The following is a 26,011-nucleotide window of genomic DNA, read 5'->3' as shown; positions in this document are numbered from 1 at the left end:
AAGTGTGGCAATCTCTCTTAGAGTTTTATAGAATCGGTGTGTCAGGCTATATATCATATGAAGAAGGGAAAAATCCATAGACAGGAGATAATAAGGAGACTCTGATAAAACAAATTATAAACCTGAAAAATGTCTTAAAAAATACTGAGATTTAAGGGTTTAATGGTCAGAGACTTAAGTTTACCAGGTAGTTTAACTCATGGCAGTTATGCAGGTCGCCAGCAGTTTAGCCGACAGCTGTTTCCTTTGAACACAGAGTACCGGGGGGGGGGGGGGGGGGGGCAACCCTCGGTCTATCTGCCTGAACTCCGGCTGCCAAGCTCCTGCAGTTCTCTGTCAGCTGGGAAGAAGGGTGGCTTTCTGTGGAGCCACCTCTCACAATAGCAAGGCTTCTGTAAAGAGCCCCATTTTCTAGGTTCAGTGAACCTAATGAGAACTTGAAATCCATCCCATGGCTCCGCCAATGAGTGTTTCTGCTGTAGTAAGTTAATTGGCAATGGTTTTTTTCTTTTTTTCAAAAATTCCTGGAAATGGTGCAAGACACATTGTCATGACAGAGACTGATGAATACTAAAGACTGAAAATTCTGGAGGTGGAATCTCAGAAAAAGTTTCCCCGTCAATAGCAAATGTATATACTTCTGCCGGGATTTGAAAACTTCCAGTTTACGTAAGGTTGTGAAATAATAATAGACATTTTGACCTCTTATAGATGTGGATCAGATCCCTTCTGTTGTATATAAAACAGCTTTGCTTGTTTGGAAACTCAGAATCATTGTTGAAAGGATCCAATGTCAGAATAGACATAAAGCATCAGCACTGAGACCAAACATAAAGAGAGGACTAAACATTAGCACAGGTGGAGGATAGAGGTAGGATGGGTTCAAATTTGAAGACTGTTTGAATGAGCAGTTTAATACTTAGGTACCAGGTATTGGAATGGTGCCTCTTTTTCCTGGTTTCTGGCATTGCAGGGGGTGGAGAGGAAAATATAGGATGGAACATTTTCCCTTTTATGAAAGACGATATAAATGTTATGAAATCTTTATTCTAAATTGATATGTAAGTTAAGATAATATCTTACAGCTTGCTCTACATGTATATAATAAACTGAAGGGAAAACTGTTTCCCATGGTGCAAACACAAACCAAAAAGGACATTTTCAGTTTCAGCAGTAATTGGCTTGTGTGCTTGCCCCTTTCGCTCATGACAGTGGCTACAAGACTCGAAAGGGAACCCTTGTCAGGAGAATGCGGGGAAAATGGTGCTAGTGAACTGACTTTAAACACTTCGTTACACACAACTTGTGATCGTTTGTGGCAAATAATGGTGGACACCAAGAAATGTGAAGGGTGGGACAATGCATTATCAGGTTGTTCTCCCACCATACAGACAATCTCCATCTAAATACTTACTAGCAAGTAAGCGCAAAATAATTCACCAACCTGCCCTAAAATTTAAAGAAATCTTAGGTGTCCCAGTCACTCCCTCCTATAAAATGTTTATTCTCAAGGCAGGATAATGAATTATCAGGCAGTTTTCCCTGGCTTCAGGAAACTACAATTGTCCAGAGTTCATAACTGGACACACAACCACTTTAAGATTTAGCACAGGGCATCATCACTAAGAGTAAACAGACCTCACAGGGTGTTTATACCCTGTTCATGAAATGGTGGAGATGATCTCTGAAATATTTTAGCCAATCTGTATATCTAGAATGTCTTTAATTTCACTCATAAGCAATATTCATCATGCTTGTTTTCCTGCCCTGTGTTCACCCGGCGGTACACACATTTCTGTCATTCAGTATACAGATTAGTAAATCAAGTGTTGATTGAGATACAGAGCACAGAGAGCCTCTTATAGCCTCTTTAAGAGTATGGGAATTGTTATCCAAACCCCAACAACTGTTTCTGGTCTGTGTATTTTTGAGTAGATGCTAGCCACACCATACACATTTAAATATTGTATTTTAAAGTAAATTGTAAATGTTACAACAAATAATATAACCATATCATGTATAACACATCCTTTTGGATGCCAATGTGTAAGCCATTGTTTAGAGTTTTTGAAATGAGTGGCAGAAGTTTTTTGTGACTTTATTTTTTTTTAATTTACCATACATTTTAATTTAAACTTAATATTCTTTCCTCCTTGATGTCCAACATGCCATCAAATGCAGTCTTTCTCCACTTTTCAAGTCTATTTATAGTTGAAACTTCCTCTAACGCAGACAGTTTTGCTGGTTTTGTTCATAGACAAGCCTGTACTCTGTTGATTGCTTACTAGTATGTGACTGAGTAAACAATCCTAGGTGAGAGCAGACTGGGTAAGAAATCAGTAAACTGCCGTTTTCTTCCTTAGTCACCTCCTAGCTTAATAAAAGTAGGGAAATCATTCAGTTTTAATGTGTTCAGAGGAATAACCTTTTTAAGTTTATCCTTCTTTACTCCAAAAATATTTTTCAGGGTTAATAAGAATAATGCGCAAGAAATATAGTGGAACTTATGTGTCCTGATAACTTAAACAGCTTTGGAAAGTAAAATATGCTTTGATGGGCACTCCATTAATATTTGATCAAAGACTAATTTACCCACTAGGGAGAAAAATTTTTAACTTGTCATGTGATAAATTATAAAAACAAAGGCTGTATGATTTGGGCAAGTTACTTAACTAACTTGGTTTCCTAATAAGTAAAGGTAGTAAGTACTTCACAAAGTTAAATATTAATAAGATAACAGATATAAAACCTACAACAAAGTATCCAGCATTGTGTTTTCAAAAATGGTATCTATTTTAAGAAAAAAAAAATTCAAAAGAAGAGTTTCAAGAGATTGGTCAACTGTGTCCAAGTTATCTCAGGTCACTCAGAGAAGCCTGACTGCACAGTGAGAACTCAGAATACAGTATTTTCTTCTTGAATGTGATAAACTTGTGCCTTAAAATCCACTCCTTCTGCAGAACTATATACTATAAATAATAAAACCACACAAAATCTATTGTTTTAGATTGTTGTTAGTTCTCTAGTTACAATCCTAATAAAAATATTAACTCAATTAATTATTTAGCAACATTTGCAACCAGCATCACGGTCAGCTAACCCCTTCCATCACACTTTCTCTTAAATGGAGATGAGAGTTATTGATGCATTTGATTCCAGTAGTTTCATCAAAATTAAGTATCTGACTCAAGATACAGGGAGAAAAGTCTCCACAGGTTGTTGAGTTGTAATTGCAGCTTTAGTATAGAGCTAAACTTATGAAAAGTGTAGGATTCTTAGCTCCACTAGGCCTGCCCCTATTTGTGCTAAAGCAATGGACTTGCACAAGATTTTTAGCCACTTGTCTTCAGTTTCTTAAACCTTTATACATTGCTAAGTCTTTCTCTAATTGTGATGAAAGCTTGCTCCTGGTCACTATAAACCATTAACATGCTAGAAAAAAAGTATATGAACTGGCAGAACATCCACAGTCCAAATTATATTGATATTATTTATTATTTACCAATAGCAAGGAGCTCTTTTTTATAGAAATATCCTACCTGATAAAAGAGTAATATGCAAATTGACCCTAACTCCACTACACCCACAAGCGACGCCCAACAGCCAATCAGGAGCAAATATGCAAATAAACCCAACCAAGATGACTACAGCCACAGAGAGCAGGAGGGAAGCTTGGGTTTCCCCGGCAACAGAGGAAGCTAAGCTTTCCGCCTGCCCTTACTGGCCTAAGCCTCCATTCAAGGCTACAAAGTTTCAATTATAGAAGGTAAGCAAATCCAAACAGAAATGGTGGCAGCTACGGAGCTGGAAAGAGCAGGAAGCAAGGGTTGTCCCCGGCAATGGAGGAAGCAAAGCTTCTGCAGCCCTGGCTGGCCTAGGCCTCCACTGCAGGCTACAAAGTTTCAATTATAGAAGATACATCAATCCCAAGAGAAATGGCTGCCGGCCATGGAGGGAGCAGGAGGCTTAGCTCCGCTCCAGGCTACAAAGTTTCAATTGTAGAAGATACATAAATCCCAGATACCAGGGCCTTTGTTTGGGTCACCAGGGGGCGTGGCTGGCCTGCAAACCACCACAGGCCCTTCACCCAGGCCACCCCACACCCCAAGGGAACCCTCACCCTGATCCGGGACAACTTTCAGGGCAAACCAGCTGGCCCCCACCCGTGCGTGCACCAGGCCTCTATCCTATCTAATACAAGAGTAATATGCAGATTGACCATCACTCCAACACACAATATGTCAAAGATCCTGCCCCCATGTGGACACAAGATGGCCACCACAAGATGGCCAACAGGGGAGGGCAGTTTGGAGGGACCAGGCCTGCAAGGGAGAGCAGTTGGAGGCGATCAACCCTGCAGGGGAGGGCAGTTAGGGGTGACCAGGCCGGCAGAGGAGAAAAGTTGGGGGCAAACAGGCTGGCAGGGGAGCAGTTAGGCATCAATCAGGCTGGCATTGGAGTGGTTAGGGGATGATCAGGCTGGCAGGCAGAAGTGGTTAGGGGCAATCAGGAAGGCAGGCAGGCGAGCAGTTGGGAGCCAGTAGTCCTGGATTGTGAGAGGGATGTCCAACTGCCCGTCGGACATCCCTCTAGGGGTCCCAGATTGGAGAGGGTGCAGGCTGGGCTGAGGGACACCCTCCCTCTGTACACGAATTTCGTGCACCTGGCCTCTAGTGTATTATAACAGAATATGCTGTGTATTAAATGAAAGAATTCTAAACTCCCCTAAGGTTCTTTGTAACTAAGTTGTTTATAAGAGAATAAAAGAATATGAATCCAGCATGTTTCTATTGTTGCTTCTGTTTCATGTGTATCAAACGCTTTTAGAGGCAATTTAGTGGTTTGGCTACATTAGAGACATCTATTCGTATTTTTTTTTTTTTTTTTTTTTTACATTTCTCTTGTGCTCAACTGCTCACAGTGGAAAAGTCTGTGTAACTATCTCTGGATCACTATTAGAAATTCCAATTCCTGCCAATAAGTGCTGTTTAGTATCAATTTGATTTATATTATTCCTGTGGCATTATTTTTCCATCCAAATACCTTTTAGAGATGCCTCTGAGGTGCTTCTATCTAGTCCCAGCACTGAGGGACCAAACTACCTATAATGTATTTGGAAAGATTGTTGCCCAAGATAGGCAAAGACCATTTTGCCCAAATTATTCCATGTATACAATATACTTTATGTTTTACATTGGTATTAAAGTATAACACACCGTGTAACTGGTTCACCTCAAATCTGTATGGTTTGTTAAAAATAGTTTTGCTACACTTTGTGTCACTTTATCAGTGCTAAAGCAGCAAGTTGATACTTTACTTACAGATTATATGCAGAATTTTGTTGGATCACATTTTTTATGTCATTTTATTTTAGCTACCTTAAGAAAAGATGATTCCATTCTTTCAAGTCCTGATGTCACTGATATTGCACCAAGTAGAAAGAGGAGGCAGCGGATGGGAAAAAATCTCGGGACAGAACCTAAAATGGCTTCTCAGGAACATCAGCCCGAAGAAAAGGAAAAGTAAGTCATCTTATTCTTTGCAAAATAGTGATATGACATTGAAAAATCTAATATCTAATCTAAAATTATATTTTAATTTCTGAATTTAAGGCTATTTTTAACGAACAAAAATTATGGTTTTTGGAAATTGTAAAATGTTTAAATCCATATATTTTCCCTGGTATTCAGTTAATTCATATTAATATTTAAGACAGAAGTGTCAAAAATATTAGCAAAAAGTTTTTCTTGTGGTTTTTATAGAGTAATTAGAAATGGCATATAAGATACTAAAAATATTAGAATCCAGTTTGCATTTAATAAAGTATTTCAACCTAATTTACTGCTTTAAAGAGACCCACACAGCATTCAAAGTAACCACTTGATTTGGTTATGCTTACAATTTTTTTTATGGGAAATGTCTTTCTAGTCACCTATTTATTTCTTTTACATTTAGACACTTCTTTTATTTTTATAGTTCACTCTTTAGTTTTGACTACCCTCCCTTTAATCTGCATTCTAATTTAGTTGTAATGAATTAAGAAGTTGAATTAATAAACATTTCATGGCAGCAAAATAGTCAGCATTTATAAGGAATTTTATCAGTTGAATGAAAAACAAAGGTGCAGCCTCTAGGAGGTCGCAGTTTGATTCCTGGTCAGGGCACTGGCCTGGGTGGCGGGCTTGGTCCCCAGTGTGGGGCATGCAGGTGGCAGCTGATCATTGTCTCTCATCATTGAAGTTTCTCTCTTTCTCTCCCCTCTCCCTTCCTCTCTAAAATAAATGAAAATATACTTTAAAAACAAACAAAAAAACAAAGGTGCAAGACTTATGTATGCCTAAAAATTTATTTCTTTTCCTTTAAACTTTTCATTAATTTGGCAAATAGTTATTGAACAATAGTTATATGACATGATATTACACACCAGTGGTTTTCAAAGTGTGGATGATGAGGACCTGGGGGCATTTCCAAGGCATTTGTGGTGATCCACATGGTGTCTCCTCTTTAGTTCTATACCTGTGTGAGGCCAGATTTTCTTCATGTATTTCAGTTGAAATAACATGTCCCTGTGATTGAATGCAGAAGCCAATGAGAATTCCATAGTTTTTAATCAGCCACCCATCGAACAGATTTGTAAAGTGTTAAGACATTAAACACACAGGATTTTTTTTTCTTTGGGAAATACAATGATTTTTTAATAAAGAATATATTGTGTTACCATATTCTGGATTTTTTTAAATGAATTAATAAAGATCTCAAATTTTTCTCAGTGTTAATTTTGCATATAAACAAAAATTCTTGGAGTCCTCAAAAACTTTTAAAAGTGTAAAGAAGTCCTGAGAGTAAGAAGTTTTAGAATTCTGTATAGGCCATGAGGGTGCCAAATAAGCACAAGAAGTCCATGCCTTCAGGAGACTAACAGCCTGACCAAAAGGAGTTTTTTAGTTTCTTGCATAAAAATAAGAATTTTACCGTTAATAGTGGAATTATTTTGTTTGTCTGTTTATCATTGGGGTTTTATTCTCTCTACAATTGGCCTGATTTACTAATACTTGAAAATGCCATTTGTATACTATGGTGGGTCCCTTACGTCTTCAGACAATATATGTAAAAACCCAGTGTGCACTACTCTTACTGGTTGTTTATTATGTAAATTTATTAATTAGCTCCATAGAGTTCATAGGATGGTATTATCTCTTAAGTAATGAATCAAAAGTATTTCCAATTTGAAAACATTAGAGTAAGCAAACTAGTCCTGTAAGTTAATATGGAAAAAATAAAATTGTACTTTGAAATATTCAGAATGTACTTCATTCAGTCAAGTAGTAAGCAAATAAGTAATGAATATCAGTTATGTGCCAGGTATAATATTGGATGCTGATGGTTCAGGAGAGTAGGAAATAGACATAATCCTGTCCTCATGGAACTTTTAGTCTAATTGTTTTGACTGATAAAGATTTCAGGATCTTGAGAAAGAATGAAGTATATTGGTTTTATGTTGGAGAGCTGCATCTTAAGTCTTTCTGTTCGATGTGTGAACAAAATATAAGGTTTGAGGTTACTAACATTTTCTGAATACATGTATTGCTTAAACAGGTTTTTTATATCCATGGTACAATGATGGAAGAAGTTTAGATGTGGATGAAAGACTAAATGTTTTATTTAGGCTTTTTGCTAAAGGCAATGTGTTTCTTTTCCAGGTTTAGATGATCATGTCGATACTTATTTTGTATACTTCACTTACAAAGTTAATATAAACCGTATTAGCTTTTTTAATTGCCTGCTAGTTATATCATTGTGTACCTTCAGGCTCAAGCATTGATGATGAACCTTTATCTTATGTTGTTAAATTTAAATACTACCTATTTCTACCTTCCTAAACACCTTTTCACTCTGATAAATTCTCATCAACAATATGTCTATCAGTTAGGTTAATGTGCTTTAGCTGTAGCCTCCCATTTGGCACCTAACTCTATTATACTTTGATCAATTTACCACTTTCAAAACTTAAACACAATTTAGCAAAAAAATCACATGTTTGTTAGTTATTAGCAATCGAAATTCATGAAGATTGCACAGAAAGTTTTGTGTTTATAGCTCATATTACCATGGCTTATTCACCATTATATCCCATTTAATTTACCTGGAAAGCCAGACTTCATTACTTGTTTTTAATTGTAGGCATATACTGGGTGTGAAACATTTTTGTCAGACTCTCACAATGTTATTTCCTTTGTATCCTCTTCCCCTCAGTAGGGTGTGCATGCATTCTAAGACTCCCCACATGATTTTACAGTGACTAAGGATATGCACAGTAGATATTGCTGTTGGTTGAGAACAAAAACAAAAAAAAATCTGACTATGGCTTTCCCTCATTCCTTTATTCATTCATTCATTTATCGTTCATTACATAATGCTTGCATGCTGAGCACTTGGGGAACATTGATGAGCAAACTAGCACAGTCCCAGCTCTAATAAAGCTTAGTCCGTCTGAGTGAAGGCAAGCGTTAATTATATCATTACAAAGATATATTGAAACCTTTTGAAGGATTTTTTGAATTTAGAGGAAACATAGGGGAGGGGATATGGCTTGAGGAATCCTCATTTGATCACTAATCTGAAGGATAAAGAGGAGTTTAGTCCAGCTTAGAAAGCCGAGAGGAAAGGCCTGTGAGTGTGCCCCCAGGTGAAATTTGTGAGTGATGGGAGTGAAGGGAGCAGGAAGGAAGGAAGTGAAATGAGGATGAGGGACTCTCAGAGGCCAGAACAAGGTGGTAGTGTGGCCTTGGTTAAAAAATCAGCCTTTGTTTGTATGTAGTGTTAATGTAAGAAACAAACCTGTGAAGAATTTTTGTGAGTTTATTTGAGCCAAACTGTTAACAATTGCAGGGAAGCAAAATCTCAATGGATTCAGATAATGCTCCAGAGAAGGGCAGTTTTGCACCTTGTTTTATACATTACAATCAAAAGAGAGGACGCAAGTGGGTTACATTAGATTCACTGGTGATAAATTAGGGAGGTGGGAGAAAGCAAAGTGGGGAAACCTCTGGGATTGGATGAAAAGTAAAATGATAGATACATACATCTTTTACATAGGTGGGTACAGGATAGTTAACAGCCAAAAATTAACATGATAAAACAATGAGAGGATTTAGGGTTTCAGCGCTGGTGCACTGGTGGGGTCTGGAAAAGGGGGAATTACCCTGACATTCCAAAGGAATGTTATCCTCTAGATACAAAAGACAATAGACAGATAAAGATTGACCTTTGTCAGGGAAGATACTGGCCTAGGACATGACTATCCACCATAAACTGCTTTTAGTTTAGTTTTAATTTCAGACCATTGTTTGTGGTTACTTTAGGTCTCTGAGTTTGCAAGGCCGACATGCAGGCCTTCCCTGAGCTAGGCTTGTTAGCATGTGGCCCCTTTTCGTCCACAACATGATAGCATTTCCGTTTTTCACATCACAAAGGACTTTTCTCCTGTTTTTCCTACCTTTTGATGTAGTTATTTAAATCTTCTTAAAAGTTTTAAAAATATCAGATTGACTAGAAAACTCTAATACTTTGGTCATCTTCTTTGATATTATAATTAAAATTATCTGAGGCTATTGTACTTTCATTTCTTTTTCTCTTTTTTACTCTGCTTTCAAACTGGTTAATGTTGTACAGTTTTGGATTCCCAATAATAAAAACTTTCATCCTTTTGAAACACAGGAAACTAGAAAATTGAAAACATACTGAAACTTATGTTGAGTGCTCACAGGGATAATAGCTTAAATTGGCATGTGTTAGCAGTACTGAGGTGCAGAATTGTACTTCCATTTTACCTTTTTACTGGTAAATGTAAGTGTATTTTTCAGGAATATTTTTAGATCTTTGATGATTTCTTACTTCTAGTAAGACTCTGAAATCCTTAAATCTGGCATACATTGATAAATACTCATTAAAAAATTTAGTGTGACTAATTCACACAATATGATTATGCTTGAACAATAGTCATCCTGTTCTGTCAGCTAGCATCAACACTAAGAGTTATTATCCAACATAACCATATGCTGTACATTCCTTGCTATTTTCTATTTTGCATCACTTGAAATTGTGATTTGTAGAATTGTTTGGTATGACTTTTTAATTCCATTTGTTAAACAAAATGAACCAGCTGACAAATACTACAGAAATAGTGAAATTACTTTCATATTTACATAGTAAAATCCTAAGTATAAGCAAGAACATTGTAAAATTACTCTCTATTAATAGACAAGGGTGCAATATGTGTCTAAATGAAATAGCACAACATTCCGGCTCTATTAGGCACCAGCTTAAATTTTTAATGAAGTAATGCTTTATCATACAACATAATAATCAAGGAAGAATTTTACATTTAAATATTTTTCAAATTTAAGAGCTCTTAATTCTTCCAACAACCTAAAAAGAGTGAACACGTTAAAAGCCTATTAATAGCATTCTGTTGATAGGACATAAGGTCAGTTGTAGCCTGTTAGACTAGTTGGATCACTTTAAAATTGATTAATTAATCCATTCATTATTTACTTATTTGGTTAAATTAAGTCAATGTCCCAGTCTCATTGAAATTAGCAACCAGTTAATAAAATTGACCACCTGACAAAATGCTCAGATAAAATGATTTAATTAATACTTTATTGCTTGTTACATCTTCAACTGTTTAGCTCTTTTCAACCTGCTTGGAAATTCTGCTTTACCTTCTAGCTGTTTTGTTTCTCAGTTCTATAGGTTCTCTTCTTGGAAGGAAACTAGTTTTAAGAGATATTGAAATTAGCATCTGAACAAGGGTCTATAAATGAAAACTTTGTCTCAGAATCAGGGCTTCAGCCCCCAGGAGGGGTGGCCGAAAATACAGCCAAACCCCAGTCGCAACCAAATAAGCATTATATTGTAAACTAAGACAGGGAGTCAAACAGGGATGTAACATATAGGATTAGTTAACAGAACTGCACTATAAAGTTCTTATTGCAGACATTCCTCCTTAAATGATCCTTAACTAGGAAAAGCATTAGTCTGGAGTAGAGATAGAACTGTACAGCTCTGTTAGTGCAGGGATTGGGTTAATAATACCTCCTGCCTACCTTTCAACATGAATCTGAGGGTTAGATGAGATCATGTGAATGAGAGCACTAGCGCAGTAGGACACTCTAGGAATATGATGTACTGTTATTTTTAAAGCACTGTTTTCCCTGGGGTTTCGGCTAAATCTTGGAAACCTATTCCTGGGAAGGAAATTGTGTATATGGAATTTTTAACCCTGGAGTGTTTTCTTTCCTCATAATTCTTATGGAAATGAGGATAGCCCTTACCATTTTATGTGCTAGATCAGCAAATCTTCTTTCCTTCTATTTAGTAATCAATAAGATAAGTTTGGGGGAAAATAACACAATTGGAAAACCAGGTTTTAAAAGCAATTGATTAATTTGATATGTATGTGTTTGTAGTTTATCATATTTTATATTATTAATCATTGAAAATTTTATTTCCATCTCACTCAAGTATTTATTTATTTTTTACAATTTAATCATTTGCATCTGCCAATTTAGAATATGGTGGTTGGCCATTCTATTCTTTCAAAAAGAACTCTTTTCATACTTACCCCTGATTCTTAAAAATTTCTAACAATTTATTGCTTTTTTTCCTAGTTTAAACCTCAATATATTTGAAATGTGTGTGTGCTTAATCTACACGGAGAATATAATTTATCCCATTCAAATATCTAATTCTTGAAGATTTTTGGTAACTGAACTTTAAACTTCTTTAGTGTCAAATTAGGAACATAAAATGTATGTGCAATTGCTATATGTTTACTTTGGTCATCATGAGCAAACCTAATTTTTTACACAACTTTAATTTTATCATAATGTTTATCTTAGTTGCAAAAGTAAACACCATAGTGGTTTTAAAACGAGCTGGGTTTTTATTAGCTTCACTCTGTGTTTACCTAACTGTTCAGGCTGTGGCTCTCACTTTCCTTTCTGCATGTTTGATTAATGGCCCCTTGGACTTGTTCCAGAATATACTGATTATGGTCAGTGCACTTCAAAGATGATTTATTAATTGTGTTTGTGACTCAAATAATTAAGTAAAGATTGACCATATACATTACTATATTTTTGCCAATAAAATCAGTATTACACTTTCAGATAAAGTTTGCCTGAGTGGATATTTTTAACTATACAGAAAGGACAAATGTTAATATTTTTTAAAAGTATATTCAATATTAACTTTGGCTTTTTTACACATGATTATCAAATGTATCAGAGGCTTGGTCTTATAAGTACGCATATTTTAAGTTCTATTTTAACATAATTTTAGAATACTATGTTATAAATGAATATACATACATGTTTAAATAAAGTATTTCCATGATTACTCATCCTGGGAACACCCCTTATAATTTCCTCAGGCTATTCATGCATTTCGATTTCAAATTACTGACAGACTTGAACTTCTTTTTGATAAAATTTTGATGGAAATCTGTTATAATTTTTCTGCATTTTAGATAAAGGGAATTTGTCATATATTTCATATATATTATGCCCCCATCATTTAAAAGACTTCCTGACATAAAAATTTCTACAAATTTGGTTTGATAATAGTTATTGTTTCAGATATTTTAAGTACTTTACCAATGTAGAATAATGTGTAAATATTCATTATACCTGGTCAGAGGGGTTATTAATCAAAGGAAATAACTCCCTGCTTATAATTTATAGTGCCATATCAAAAGAAAAAGAGGTATATTTATTTTTTATTATTTGGTATGCTATATTCAAAATTTACATTTTAACAATGAAATTGTAGAACTTCATTCATCTACTATGATATACAACTAAATGTTAAATAGTTATTTAGTTTGTATTAAAATATCATGAAATGAAATAAAATATTTTATCACAATAGAAGTGACGGCTGTTTCATGTTCTAAGCTTGTATGAAAGTAAGCTTGTGATAAGGTATAAACTAGTTATGTCAAAATAAGAAGATATATAAACCTCACAAGTAACTGAGATGTTGGCAAATGGAGTAAAGAAATCAAATATGAGAATAAAAAACAAAAATGAACAAAAAATTTAAATAAAGAAATTAAAAATAGATAATTATTTGTAAGTTTTATTCAAGAATTTTTTTATTTTGATAAATCATTAATAAAGGATAAAAAACACAGACATGTTTTGTTTGAACATCATTATTCAAAAGTATTTTCAGTAAATTTTTAGGACACATACATTATTTAATTTAAAATCTTTTACAATAATTTTATTTCTAAACAATTCCTAAAACTATAATTTTTGTAGATCAAATTTATGAGCATTACTTTTTAAAATGATATTTTTGTAGTAAATGAAGATAAATTATTAGTGTATTGAATGAAGCAATGTTATACCAGCATTATTGAGTGCTTTGTCCCACATATGCCACTTCTAGAAAAAAACAGAATAAAGAAGTTGTCACAGCTGTCTTCTACAACTTTGTATATGAAATAAAACAATGAAGGAAGATTAATCAATAGCACACATTTATCTTTTTCTTTTTGACAACATTATATTTTCTTACTAACTATATTTACTATATATAAGCTGAAATTCTATAATAGGTATAAGAACTATGAAATTTTAGAGGAGTGAGAATCAGTATTCCCATTTGGAGGACTGTGGAATACAGACATGTAGTAAGAGAAAACTGGCTAGACCGAGGCATTGGGTTTGTCTTTGTAGAAAAATTGAGGTTTCTAGATACATAAATTAAAGAAAGATAATGCAGAGACTAATCATTTAACCCAGTCTCCTGACTTCTCTTCTTTTTAATAATAGAACCCCCTTCCTACCACCTCCTGCATCCCCAAGTTTTAATAGGGCAAGTGGCTGCCAACCTAGAGGCTACCTTTCCCACACACACAGGAAGGAAGATTTGGCCATGTGACAAAGTCCTTGCCAAGGGGTATGAATGGAAATGATATGTACAATTTTGGGGTCTTGTCCACACAATGATTGGGCATACATTCCCCTGTCTCTCTCCTTTCTCAGGCTGTCATCTATCTAGCATTTAAGGCAAACATCCTAGGAGATGGCAGAGCAACAAGAGAGGAAGAGTCACAGTCCCTGGGCAATCTCATGAGACAGGGCAGCATATCCACCATAGACACCCTGCTACCTCTAGACTATGTCTAGCTTACTTGAACCATGGTGATTTTTGGGTCTCTTCGTTTCAGAACTTGATGTATCCCCTAGCTTTAAAAAAAAAAAAAAAAAAGGCCTTTCCTTTCAGAGTACCAGAGTGCATAAATAAATGCATGAAAGAAGATAGGGGACCAGTGACCATGTCATGAGATGCACAGAGATGTGAATACAGCTGGCAAGGTGGATGGGATCAGATCGTAAAGGACTTAAATGCCAAAGCTGATTTATTTGGACTTCTTTCAGGAATTCAACAAGGAACTGTTCAAGGTTTTGAGCCAAACAATGGCATGATGAACAGTGCTTTAGGGAAATTTCCCTGGAAACCATATACTAGTGTTTGATGGAGGGAATGTTTGCAGACTGTCAGGGAAGATAGGATACTAGAGGACTCCAGGAAGGGTTCTCGGAAGAAGGATAGTGATTATAAATAAGTGTATGTGATTGGAAAGGGAAGGAAGGGATGGATTGAGAAACACTTAATGCTGCTCTCCTCTTACTACCATAGACCTGGGAAGCCTCATCAGTTATTGAAAGGTACTTGGTAAACGTGATCCTTATTAAAGTAAGTGATCTGTCTTTTGAAATCAGCCTACCACAAAAGCTGGATAAATAAATCTTGGTGGTCATGAGCTTTGATTTCACAAAAGAGTGGAAAAGTTTTCTTTTCCAGGCTGGCATATTTATATGCTCAAGTATATGGATATATACAATATTAATTTTATATTATTTTACTTCTTTTCATTTATTTAAATTTCTTGAACTTAATTGAATCAGTAAGCTCTCTTCAAATCATACTTTAAGAAAGGTCGTCAATCTGAAAGGGGTACTATAACCTCTGAAAACCTTCCTCCAAGTAAGGGTTCTCGTTAGCTCCGGCCACAAGAAATATTCCCTTTGAACATGTATTTTTATTTCAATCTGAAGTTATGGGGTTTCTCTTGCTTGCAGATATATGATATTCTATTTATGGGCTACAGAGAAAATCAACTTTTTCACTGTCAAAATTTGTTATGGATATAGTGCTGATTTTACAAAGTGTTCTGCTTATGGTAAAAATATATGGCTATAAAATTTCCAGACTATAGAGAATAAAATGGGAATTGTATTCACAAATGCATTTGGCAAACTAATGAAGTTATGAGATAATGGTATAAAACCAAACAAACCTATATATCCCTATTTCAAGGAAACCAGGAGAATAATATTTTCTATTTATTGAGAGGTTTGTTTTGTTTTTTGTTTTGGTTAAGCAATAGATGGTACCATATAAAACATATAAACTGTTAAATAGATTTCATCTGTTCTGAACAGTGTAATAATGAGGCCATGTGATACAGTAGTTCCAGGTGTATTTGGAATGCCTAACTAAAATGAGTATTAGAGGTATGCACAAATAACACAAAATAAAAATTATTACCTTTGTTTTCCTTAACCAAGGATGGTTTAAATTACCATACAGATAATTTAAACATAACAGTTATAAATGATATATTATCAAACATCACTGACTAGATAACATTAAGATTATAGGAAGAGGATGACTTCTAAAATAATGACAGCAAATCAGCAAATTTAAATCATGGAGGCTCAATATTCTAATTTCTAAAATGGGAATAGTAATACCTACCTCATTAAAATTAATGAGGTGACAAAGATAATATGCCAGGCACATGGTAAATGTTCAGTATCGGTTAGTACTGCTGCTCTTGTTCTTATTCATTTTATTTTCCCCTTCCACTGTCCCAACTGTCTAGTTTTGAATGCAGATTGTCTTCCAAGTCAAGCTAATTAGTCTTGGTAAAGTTATACTATGGAAGTATGTAAGTTATGTTTTATTCTGTTCAATAATTTGTAATCTAATAATTTTTATCATAGAAAATTCCAGAATATTTAGAAACTGGCCAAAGATGAATTTATAAGAGTTATGTAACATTGGTACTTGCTTGCTGATAATATGTAGCTTGTGCATACTCAAATCATAAGTAATTTTCAACACATATTTGCTGAGTACCTAGTGTGAGCCAGGCACAGATCTGGGCACAGAGGGTATGACAGTGAGCGTAACAGTTGACATTACATTCTAGTTGTGTGAAACAAGCACATATCAGATAATCAAGAAATACGCAGATAATTAAAAGAGGGTGACCTATAAGAGAGTGATGTGGTGATTCCCCTTTATATGGAGTGGTCATGGAAGATCTCTGTAAGGAATTGATATTTAAAGGGAACCCACATAACAAGCAGACCTCTCTCCAAAGCCCAGGAGAAAACAAGCAATGCAAAGGTGCTCCGGTGAGCCAAACCTGGCACGTTGGAGGAATAGAAAGGTGGCTCCTATAGTGGGAAAGAGAGAAATAAATGCTGTAAATTTGTGGTCAGTGAAAAAGAAGGGCCAGGTCATGCAGGGCTTTTGCTGCCAATGTTCTTTAAATTTCATTCAAAGTGTAATGGTGGATTTTAAGGAGGGAAATGCCATGGTCTGATGTTTGTTTTAAATGATTGCTATTCTCACTATGGAAATGGGATGGCGGTGGGATTAATGAAAACAGAGACATCAGGTGAGGGGTTTTACAGTAGTCCCAGTGAGAGTCCATAGTGGCTTAGGCAGTGTGGGGAAATAGTGAGAATATCCTAGATCCTGGGATATTTTAGCAGTCAGGTTGCCAGGACTTGCTGTTGGGTTTTACTCAGGACAGTAAGGGGAAGGGTGGAACCAGCAGGATTTCTGTTTTGGCCTTGAGAATCTAGGTGAGTGTTGCAGTTTTCAGACATGGCAAGCACGGAGAAAGAAGCAGGTTTGCAGTGCAGGAAAATGAAAAAGTTCTGTTTGGGCTAGGTTAAGTTTGAAATACTTAGCAAACATCAAAGCAGAGATATCAAGATATATGAGTCTGGAGTTTCTGGAAGAAGAGAGGTCTGGAGACAAAGATTTGAGAGTCCTAAACACTTGGGCTTTATGGTTATGATCTTCACGTGAAACAGTCAGCATGGGTGGGTGTTTCTCTGCCACAGTGCTTGAGTGGCTTCTAATGTGTAGCCTTAAACAGCAGATAGGTCAAAGGTAAAGAGAGAGATTATTGCAGTGTCAGCGTTCCAGGCTTTGTCCTTTAATAGATTATAACATCTGTGGAAAAATGAATGCAGTCCATTTTTGATGATGGATTTTATGGATTATACCTGAGTGTAATAGCCAGGTGGTTGCTTTCTGGGCTCGCAGTACAACTGAACAATTTAATTATCTGTTCCTGGAGATTTTAACTTTATATCAGAACTGGATTTTAAAATATATAGAGTATTGGGGGAAAGTTCCAATAGAACATAATTACTTTATTTTAATCACACTTTAAATTGGGTTGTTCTCTGTTTAAATTACTGAATCAGAACAATTTTGGGGGAGTCTTTTAAGGCATAGTTTCTGACTCCACTGCCCAGCTATGCAGAGAAAACAAAAATACATGAAACCCTAATCGAGCAATTATTTGGGTGACTGTGATAGTCAAAAGTTCTGCTCACTAAATATTTCCAGCTCTCTGCCTTCTGGGCACACGGTAAAATTGAACTTCACAGATACAGTTGAGTGAGGCTATGAGACTAGTTCTTACCAGCAAGTTTTGATTAAAAGTGTCATGGTTAATTTCCAAGCCAGAGAACTCTCTTTCCTTCTGCTATAGTCACTGGCAATGTTGTAGTTGCCCTGTCATCCTAAGTCCTGGAATGAGGACAGCACAGAGTGGAGCCACCCCTGATGGGCATATGGCACTAATGAGAAATTAAAGCCTTGTTATTTCAAGTCACTGAGATATTGGGGCGTTTGCTACTGTGGGATAACCTAACCTATTCCAACCAATAGAATACAGAGACTTGTCCAACTATAGCATATTCTTAGTACCATAAAACTGCTGTTTAAAAAATAACCACAAGACAACATTGATTAGAAATTCAGTACCACTACCATGAAATAAATATTGACACCTTTACTGTAAGCAGAGTAGAGGATCAGAATAAGTCATTGTTTAGCTATATTTGTATTATTACAAACTTACAAATATATACATATTTCCAACTGTAACAATTTGGAAATGTTATGTTCTCCCCTTACCATTGTAATTTTATGTAATACAGAAATGTTAGGACAGCAGTTATTTAATAATTTTGCAGACAAATTAATATTTTGTTTAATAAAAAAAATCTAGCATTTTCATCTTTTCCTCAAGCAACTAGTGGGAGTAGATTTTCTTATTCACAGAGATGTTTAACAAGTGCCCTTTTATAAGCTCCTCTTGGTCGTCAAAGGGAGTCCAGCTCCTATCCAGAAGGTAAAGAGAGAAAACACTCAGATTTGACATCACTTCTCTCCACCAAATGACTTCACTTTCCATTTGACTTGCTTATTTGTTGTCTGTCTCAGTTATTCCTTGAACCAAAAAAAGTACTAACCAAATTAAAGCCATATTCTTAACTCCACTAGGTATGCAGAGATTAACCACAATGTAGATGATCCAGAAACTAATAAATTGAGTCATTTTTAGTCATAGAACTTTTGAGATGGAAATAGAGTAAGATATTCCTATTCTTTTACTAAATACTTGATGATTTCTTTATACACTGTTTACTTTAAACTGGCATAGAATGTTAGCCAAATAAAGCATGGTAGCAGGGGCTTTATTTGTGGTCAAAGTCTATGCTCATTGTCTATCTCTTCTTCGTTTCTTTATCCTCTTTCCTGGAGTTTGTTTTAGTGTAGTATTTGTTTACACTATACTGATAGTATCTATAGGAAAAAAAAAGAAATCTGCTGTTCCAACCTAATGCTTGCAAAGAATCTCCCCTGGAATTTAATTGTAAACTAAAGAACCTTCCGTTCAAAAAGACATCCTACGATAATGGTATAGTTACAAGAATATTGAGCAAGGATGTTGAAAACCTGTTTTCAAGTGTCAACTGTATAATTTACTAAACTCCATTCCTTGTTTGACTCTTTCAAATCAGTCTCCCTCTTTCCAGGTCCCTGTCACTGCTTTGGTTTAAGCCCTTGTTCCATAGCTTCCTTCTAGACTTCACACAACTTCCAGAGTGATCCTTCTAAGATGTCAACCACTTTCTGTCATTTAATGAGTCCTTACAGCTTTCAGGATCACGTGCAAACTCTTTAGGTTAGTAGACAGAGCCTTCCTGAACTGATCTTTGCCTGACTCTCTAGCCCCGAGGCTATTAACTGTAAGTCTGCAAGCAAAATTCAGCTCACATAAATGTCTGTGGTGGTTTGTCCATGTTTTCTTAAAAATTTGGTACCAACATTAATTTAAAAATTGAGAGATTTCTGGCTTCTCCTAAAATTATAAGATTATCCCCTGATATGGTAACAATTTGCTATACTGACTGAACAGTCAATATATTTCTTTAGAAAGGACATTTACTTTTTAATATACCACAGTTTTTATCCATGAAGTTCCACCCATTTCTGTAACTTATGGGCATTGAATTTTCATCCCCCTTTGACCTCCTCAGCCACTTTTTAATGTTCATTCTTTATAGCACTGAATTTTATCAAGTTCTTCCAAAGTTTTATGCTTACCCTTTCCTGGATGTCCTCCAGCCTTTCCATTTTCTTATCTCACTGACCCATCCTCTTCCTTAAAAGTACAGTACAGTTTTGCCTTCTTCAGGAAACTTACCCAACTGACCTTTCTGATGTATGTGCACCACCTATTCTCTCATAGTGTCTATCACACTGTATAGTATTTGTTGATTTATTTATTGGTATCCTCCACAAGACTGTAAACTTCTTGGGGACAGGGGCAATGTATAATTTGTCTTTGTGTCACAGTTTGGACCTCAGTATCATCATCTATAAAATGATGAACATAGATTAGATGATCTCCAGGGTCTCTTCTTATTTGAAAATCTGCTCTATATTGTTCATTTTTGGGAATCCAGGGTCAGAGGATACTTTGAACAGAAATTAACAAAAGCTTATATGCATACAATGCAAGACTTAAAGAAACTAAAACATGTGGTGTCCTAAAGTGCTGACTGCTTGAAGAGATCATTGTCCAAAGACAGCAAATGGCTAATCCATTAGGAAGGAATTATTGGTGCTTCAGAGAGGGCATTTAATAGCAACCTGTTTATCATCATAAGAAAGATGAGTAAATATGTCAGAAAGAAATAGAATCTGATTCAAATGCTACAAATGAGGTTTGTTACTATTTAACAAGCAGAATAGAAAATGGGTATTGCCCCATTTGTGAGGAGGTGATCATCACACTCAATTGGCATGACAGTGAATGCCTTAAAAGCATATGGCACAGAAATCCTGCCTCCAGGAATTTATCTTAAGGAAGTAACCATGAGTGTACACAAAAGAAATGGAAGCAATTTAAATGTCCAATATTAGAAAATTGTTTGTCAATGAATGGTTTTAAAACGGTACTTCTTAGAGTATATGATTCCATAGAGTGTGTTGATAACCATCTCAGAAAACCTTGAACTCCATCACCACTTCAGCCAGAGTAGTGTTTCACTTTTATTTCTTGTACATATTAAGGTTACATGTGAGAAAAAAAATGTTTTTGCTTATAAATATAAAAATTTGAAAACTAGTAGATTCAATAAATCATAGTAATTTATATGATACAGAAACATGTATTATGTTAACAGCTCAGATGTTTTTTGGGGTAGTGACTATAGGTCATTCTTTTCTTACTTGTATTTATCTATATTTTCTACATTGTTTATAGATAACATGTAATTATTTCTGTACCAGACCAAAAAAATGATTTTTGAAAAAAATTGTTGCCCTAATCGGTTTGGCTCAGTGGATGGAGCATCGGCCTGCGGACTGAAGGGTCCCAGGTTCGATTCCGGTCAAAGGCATGTACCTTGGTTGCGGGCACATCCCCGGTAGGGGGTGTGCAGGAGGCAGCTGATCGATGTTTCTCTCTCATCGATGTTTCTGTCTATCCCTCTCCCTTCCTCTCTGTAAAAAATCAATAAAATATATATATATTTTTTAAAAATTGTTGACAGCAGTAAGTAGTCTACAGGCCACTGTAAATTTCCTAGCTTACCATTTTAGGCATGCAAATCATAGATTTTCTAAGTCTGCTATTGTTATGAATTTTCCTCCCATGAAATATTATAGGTTGTAGAGAATATTGAAGATACAATCCAACTCCCCCATTGTATATTTGAAGAAACTATGACCAAAATATTTCAGTATATTGAAGTGAGAGCTGGGAGCTGGTGGCCTTTTGATTTCCTGTGCTTTTCCCGCTAACCCAACCTGTAAAATGGGTTAGGGCAAACTCATTAGTTGGTCGGCAAACTCATTAGTCAACAGAGCCAAATATCAACAGGACAACGATTGAAATTTCTTTTGAGAGCCAAATTTTTTAAACTTAAACTTCTTCTAATGCCACTTCTTCAAAATAGACTCGCCCAGACCGTGGTATTTTGTGGAAGAGCCACACTCAAGGGGCCAAAGAGTCGCATGTGGCTCGCGAGCCGCAGTTTGCCGACCACGGGGTTAGTGGGAAAAGCACAGGAAATCCTAGTTGGAGCATGTATCTTTGTGTATTTTTTACTTTTTTCTATGAGTGAAAACTAATTTTTTTGAAATGCCAGTGGTTAAAATTTCTTTATTTAGAAAAATTGGCACAAACTAGGACATTAAAACAGATCCTAAAACTGTCATGACTCATTTTGATTTATAAAATTCAACTTTTATAATCTACTTTATTCCACTAATTCATTAAATCTGTAGGTTCACTCACATTTTTTAATTTGGAGTTCAATTAAATTGAGCTCAAATGATTGTTACAGTTTGCCTTCACTTTTGGCATCTAAAAGGTAGACATTAGATACATGTTCCATCTACCCCACCTTCCTTCTCAGACATGAATGTACTTGGGAAGCACTCTGTAATAGGTGTCATTCAGGATCTTTGCTCATCTCTGAATTATCTTGCTATGATCACATTGACACCCGCCCCAAAATGTAATGGCTTTGTGTAATAGTTTTTTACATATGTGTATATATGTCAGCACTTTCCCATGGCCCTTTTTGGGTTTCATGTTGAGAAATGAAAATTGGGTAGGCCAGTTGAGCTTAGAGATTGAAGAAATAGTGGAAGGTAATGTATTTCAAGTAAAGGTAATGCATTTTACATAAAGGTAATGCATTTTAAAATTAAAGGTAATGTATTTCAAATAAAGGAAGTTTCAGAAACATCACTTACTCCCTCCAAATCTACTATCAACCCCCAGGCTCCCCAAAAAGTGAATAACCAATAATGAAAACCTTTCACCTTTATTTTTAAGGTGAAGGTGGTATCATTTTTTATTGATGATTCTATTCATGAAATAAACTAGATGAAGGGCTTTATAGAGCTTCTTTTCTAACCATTTTCCCTAAGAATCTTAATGTCTTAATTTACTTAAAATGCAAACCTTTCAGGCTTGTATCTTATAAGAACATTTTGTTTTAAAAGAATTGTGACTTTAACTGAAATCATTTATTAGGTTGTTTTAACTAAAATAATTCCTTTGAATACCACATGTATTAGATTTAAGGTAAATTTTAAAATATTTTTAAGTGTAGTTTTGCAACCTCTTTTCTGGTTTAGTAATTCTAGTTGTTTTAATACATCAGAGTTGCTGTTCATTTAATCTGGGAATCAAGTACAGAACCTCATTGATATAAAAATGGAATCAGATTTATAAACAATCAATTTATGCTTATATATTTTCTCATGATTAAACTTTTGATATACTATATCAGTGTTTCCAATGAAGCATTTAAAGCTAGGAATGACTGTACACTAGCTAAAAATTTTAATATTGAAATATTCTTATGATACTTCGTGGTTAAAATGTTAAGTTAAATACCTATAGTATATTGTAATATACTAGAGGCCCGGTGCATGAAATTTGTGCACTCGGGGAGGGTCCCTCAGCCCAGCCTGTGCCCTCTCGCAGTCCAGGAGCCCTTGGGGGATGTCCGACTGATGGCTCCCCTGGGGAGCAGGCCTAAGCCAGCAGTCTGACATCCTAAGTGCTGCCGCGGAGGCGGGAGAGACTCCCGCCACCGCTGCTGCGCTCGCCGGTTGTGAGCCCAGCTTCTGGCTGAGCGGTTCTCCCCCTGTGGTAGCACACTGACCACCAGGGAGCAGCTTCTGTGTTGATTGTCTGCCCCCTGGTGGTCAGTGCACGTCATAGTGACTGGTCATTCCACCGTTAGGTCGATTTGCATATTAGCCTTTTATTATATAGGATACTTTTAGAATAATTATACTACCTGATTTCATTTTTCAGAAGTTTGAGAAATGATATTTATATATAAAGCTGTATAGTTTTTAAAGCACACACACACACTGCATTTAGTTTTTACACCAAACCTGTGAGGGAGATAGAAGGTTATTTACAAATGAGGATAGAGAGGTTAGTTACATGCACAAAGTTCCTGGCTATGCACTGGCCTAGTTCTGCTGTTTCCAGCATTATTTCCGCTAATCTTGTAGCCTCTATAAACGATTGTGTGCCGTAGAATATCTTATCTATATATATAAAAAGTCAGTGACCGTGATGACTGAAACGACCGGTGGACCTACCTGACGCTCAACGCAGGAGCTGCCCCCTGGTGGTCAGTGCGTGGCCCTTCCACAGCAGTACCAGCCGCTCAGAGGGCGGGTCCACAGCTGCTGGGCTGACCTCCACAGGCCACCCCCCACCAGTGCACGAATCACAGCACTGAAAGCTGGCGGTTACTAAGCACTGTCCTTGTGGTGGGCGAAGGCTGTGTACTCTCCACAGAATCGCTACTCCCAGAACCCACCTCACAGGTTTGATCTAAGGGTTTCTATTCATAGCTTTCAGAATGGAATGAGATTTTCAGCGTTTAAGTAGTTGAGGGAAAACATACACTGCTCCTTTTTCATTCTCTTCCTCCCACCTTCTTACAAGAAAAGACCAACTGGCTCCCGAGGCCCTGCCCTGAGTGCTGTGCAGAGAGCTCACCAGCCCTCAGCTCCAAGTGAGTCTGCCTTCCAATGGCCTTTACATCTAACACCATCTAAAACCACTTCCTATGCATCTTACTCAACCCATATCACTGACTGAGCACCCACCATGTCCTAGGTGATGCCTGGGTGCTCGCAGAGCAGCAGAGAGCCAGCCACCCTGTCCTACAGAGTGTGCGTTCTGCCAGGAGAGGACGGGACTGCGGGGAGGAAACAGCCTCAGATAGACGTGAGGTGCAGCTGTTAGTGGGCACGGGCACCATGAAAACATGGGAATGAAGCCACATAGGGGCTCCGTGAGGGGAGGGGCAAAGGGAGGCTCACTGAGAGAAAGTGGATGGATGGAGGAGAGCCAGGCAGACGCCTTGAGAAGGGCATCGGGCAGAGGACACAGCCTATGGAGGGGCAGCAGAATGAGCAAGAGGCTGAATGGAAGGGGGTCAAGGCTGGGTCAGGGGGCACATCCTGCAGGGATCGAGGGTCCGTGAGAACCTGCCATCCCCTGAGTGCAGGCGGAGGCACTGGGGCTGTAGGTGAGGACCCGCTGGCTTCTGTGTCAGGAGCAGACTGAGTGGGAAGAGGAAGCAGGGAGACAGAAGGAGGCAACAGCACCCTCCCCGAGGGCAATGCGTAGACATGGAAACTGGCAGCCAAGGTGGCGGCTTTGGGGTGTGCTGGAGGGAAGCCAGAGCATGAGGAACAATGTGGGAAGAGGGGTGAGGAGGACCCATGCTCGGCTAGGCCCCTGGGAAGGCAGGGTCTCCAGCAGCTGCTGGCAGGGGGCCGTCTGTTTTGAGGGTCTGACTGTAAAACCCAGACCTTAGTTTGAGCTCCAAATGAGGGATATGGAATGTTCATAACCAGCATCCCACCCTGAGGTCCAGGAGGTAGGTCATTCCCGGCTGGCTGCTCTAATCCCTCCACGGCCCCCCACTGCCCAAGCTCTCTTCAATGATGACAAGTACTTATGGAAACAAGCAAATGGTTTTATTTGTGGTACAAAAAACAACAAAACAGAATGTACAGTATTATGGAAAGCAAACGTTGAAAACTAAGAAATTGAAGCCCCCTTTTGGACACACAGATCAGCTGTGCCCAGAACCAGGTCACGCGTGACACAAAAGGGCTCAGGGTCCAATGCAAAGGGCTTGCCCAGGTGGTCCGACTCCAATCCCTGACTCCAGTTTCCAGGAGAGAGAGGATCCTGTACCACAGAACAGAACAGCGAAGAGCAGTCCCAAGTCCCATGGCCTGAGGCAGTGGTCGGCAAACTCATTAGTCAATAGAGCCAAATATCAACAGTACAATGATTGAAATTTCTTTTGAGAGCCAGAATTTTCAAACTTAAACTTCTTCTAACGCCACTTCTTCAAAATAGACTCACCCAGGCCGTGGTATTTTGTGGAAGAGCCACACTCAAGGGGCCAAAGAGCTTCATGTGGCTCGCGAGCCGCAGTTTGCCGACCACGGGCCTAAGGCAATGCTTGCAGTGCTTCAGAGAAACGCTCCAGAGTTGCTGGGACAGGGCGATCAGCATCCAGATCACTGCCTCTAACTCCCACCTGGGGTCTGTGGTGCTCCCATCTCTGCTACTCCCTCTCCCTCCCACATCCCTCCCAGGTGAACCACAGATGGCCCTTCCCATCCTCTACTCTCCTCAGCTCTGATGGCAGGTAGGGAGGGTGGGGGGTCATGCGGGGAATCTGAGGGCCTCGAGGAAGTGCCGCTTGAAGAACCAGATGTTTCATGAGTGCATGTTTAGAACCAGTCCCCCTTCCGCCCT

General features: G+C 37.3%; 1 protein-coding gene across 1 annotated transcript in view; it reads left to right on the top strand.

The window, feature by feature from the left end:
• The window catches only part of XRCC4 (X-ray repair cross complementing 4), a 201,554-nt gene that overhangs the window by 131,114 nt on the left and 44,429 nt on the right, over nt 1-26,011 (top strand). The window contains exon 7 of the mRNA XM_079795368.1: nt 5,375-5,522. Coding sequence (XP_079651494.1) covers nt 5,375-5,522 — 148 coding nt within the window. The remainder of the gene's footprint in view (nt 1-5,374; nt 5,523-26,011) is intronic.

The sequence above is a fragment of the Cnephaeus nilssonii genome, assembly GCF_951640355.1.
Source record: "Cnephaeus nilssonii genome assembly, chromosome: 2".
NCBI lineage: Eukaryota > Metazoa > Chordata > Mammalia > Chiroptera > Vespertilionidae > Cnephaeus > Cnephaeus nilssonii.
The sequence above is the reverse complement of the archived record's forward strand: the minus strand, read 5'-3'. Positions and strand labels throughout refer to the sequence as shown.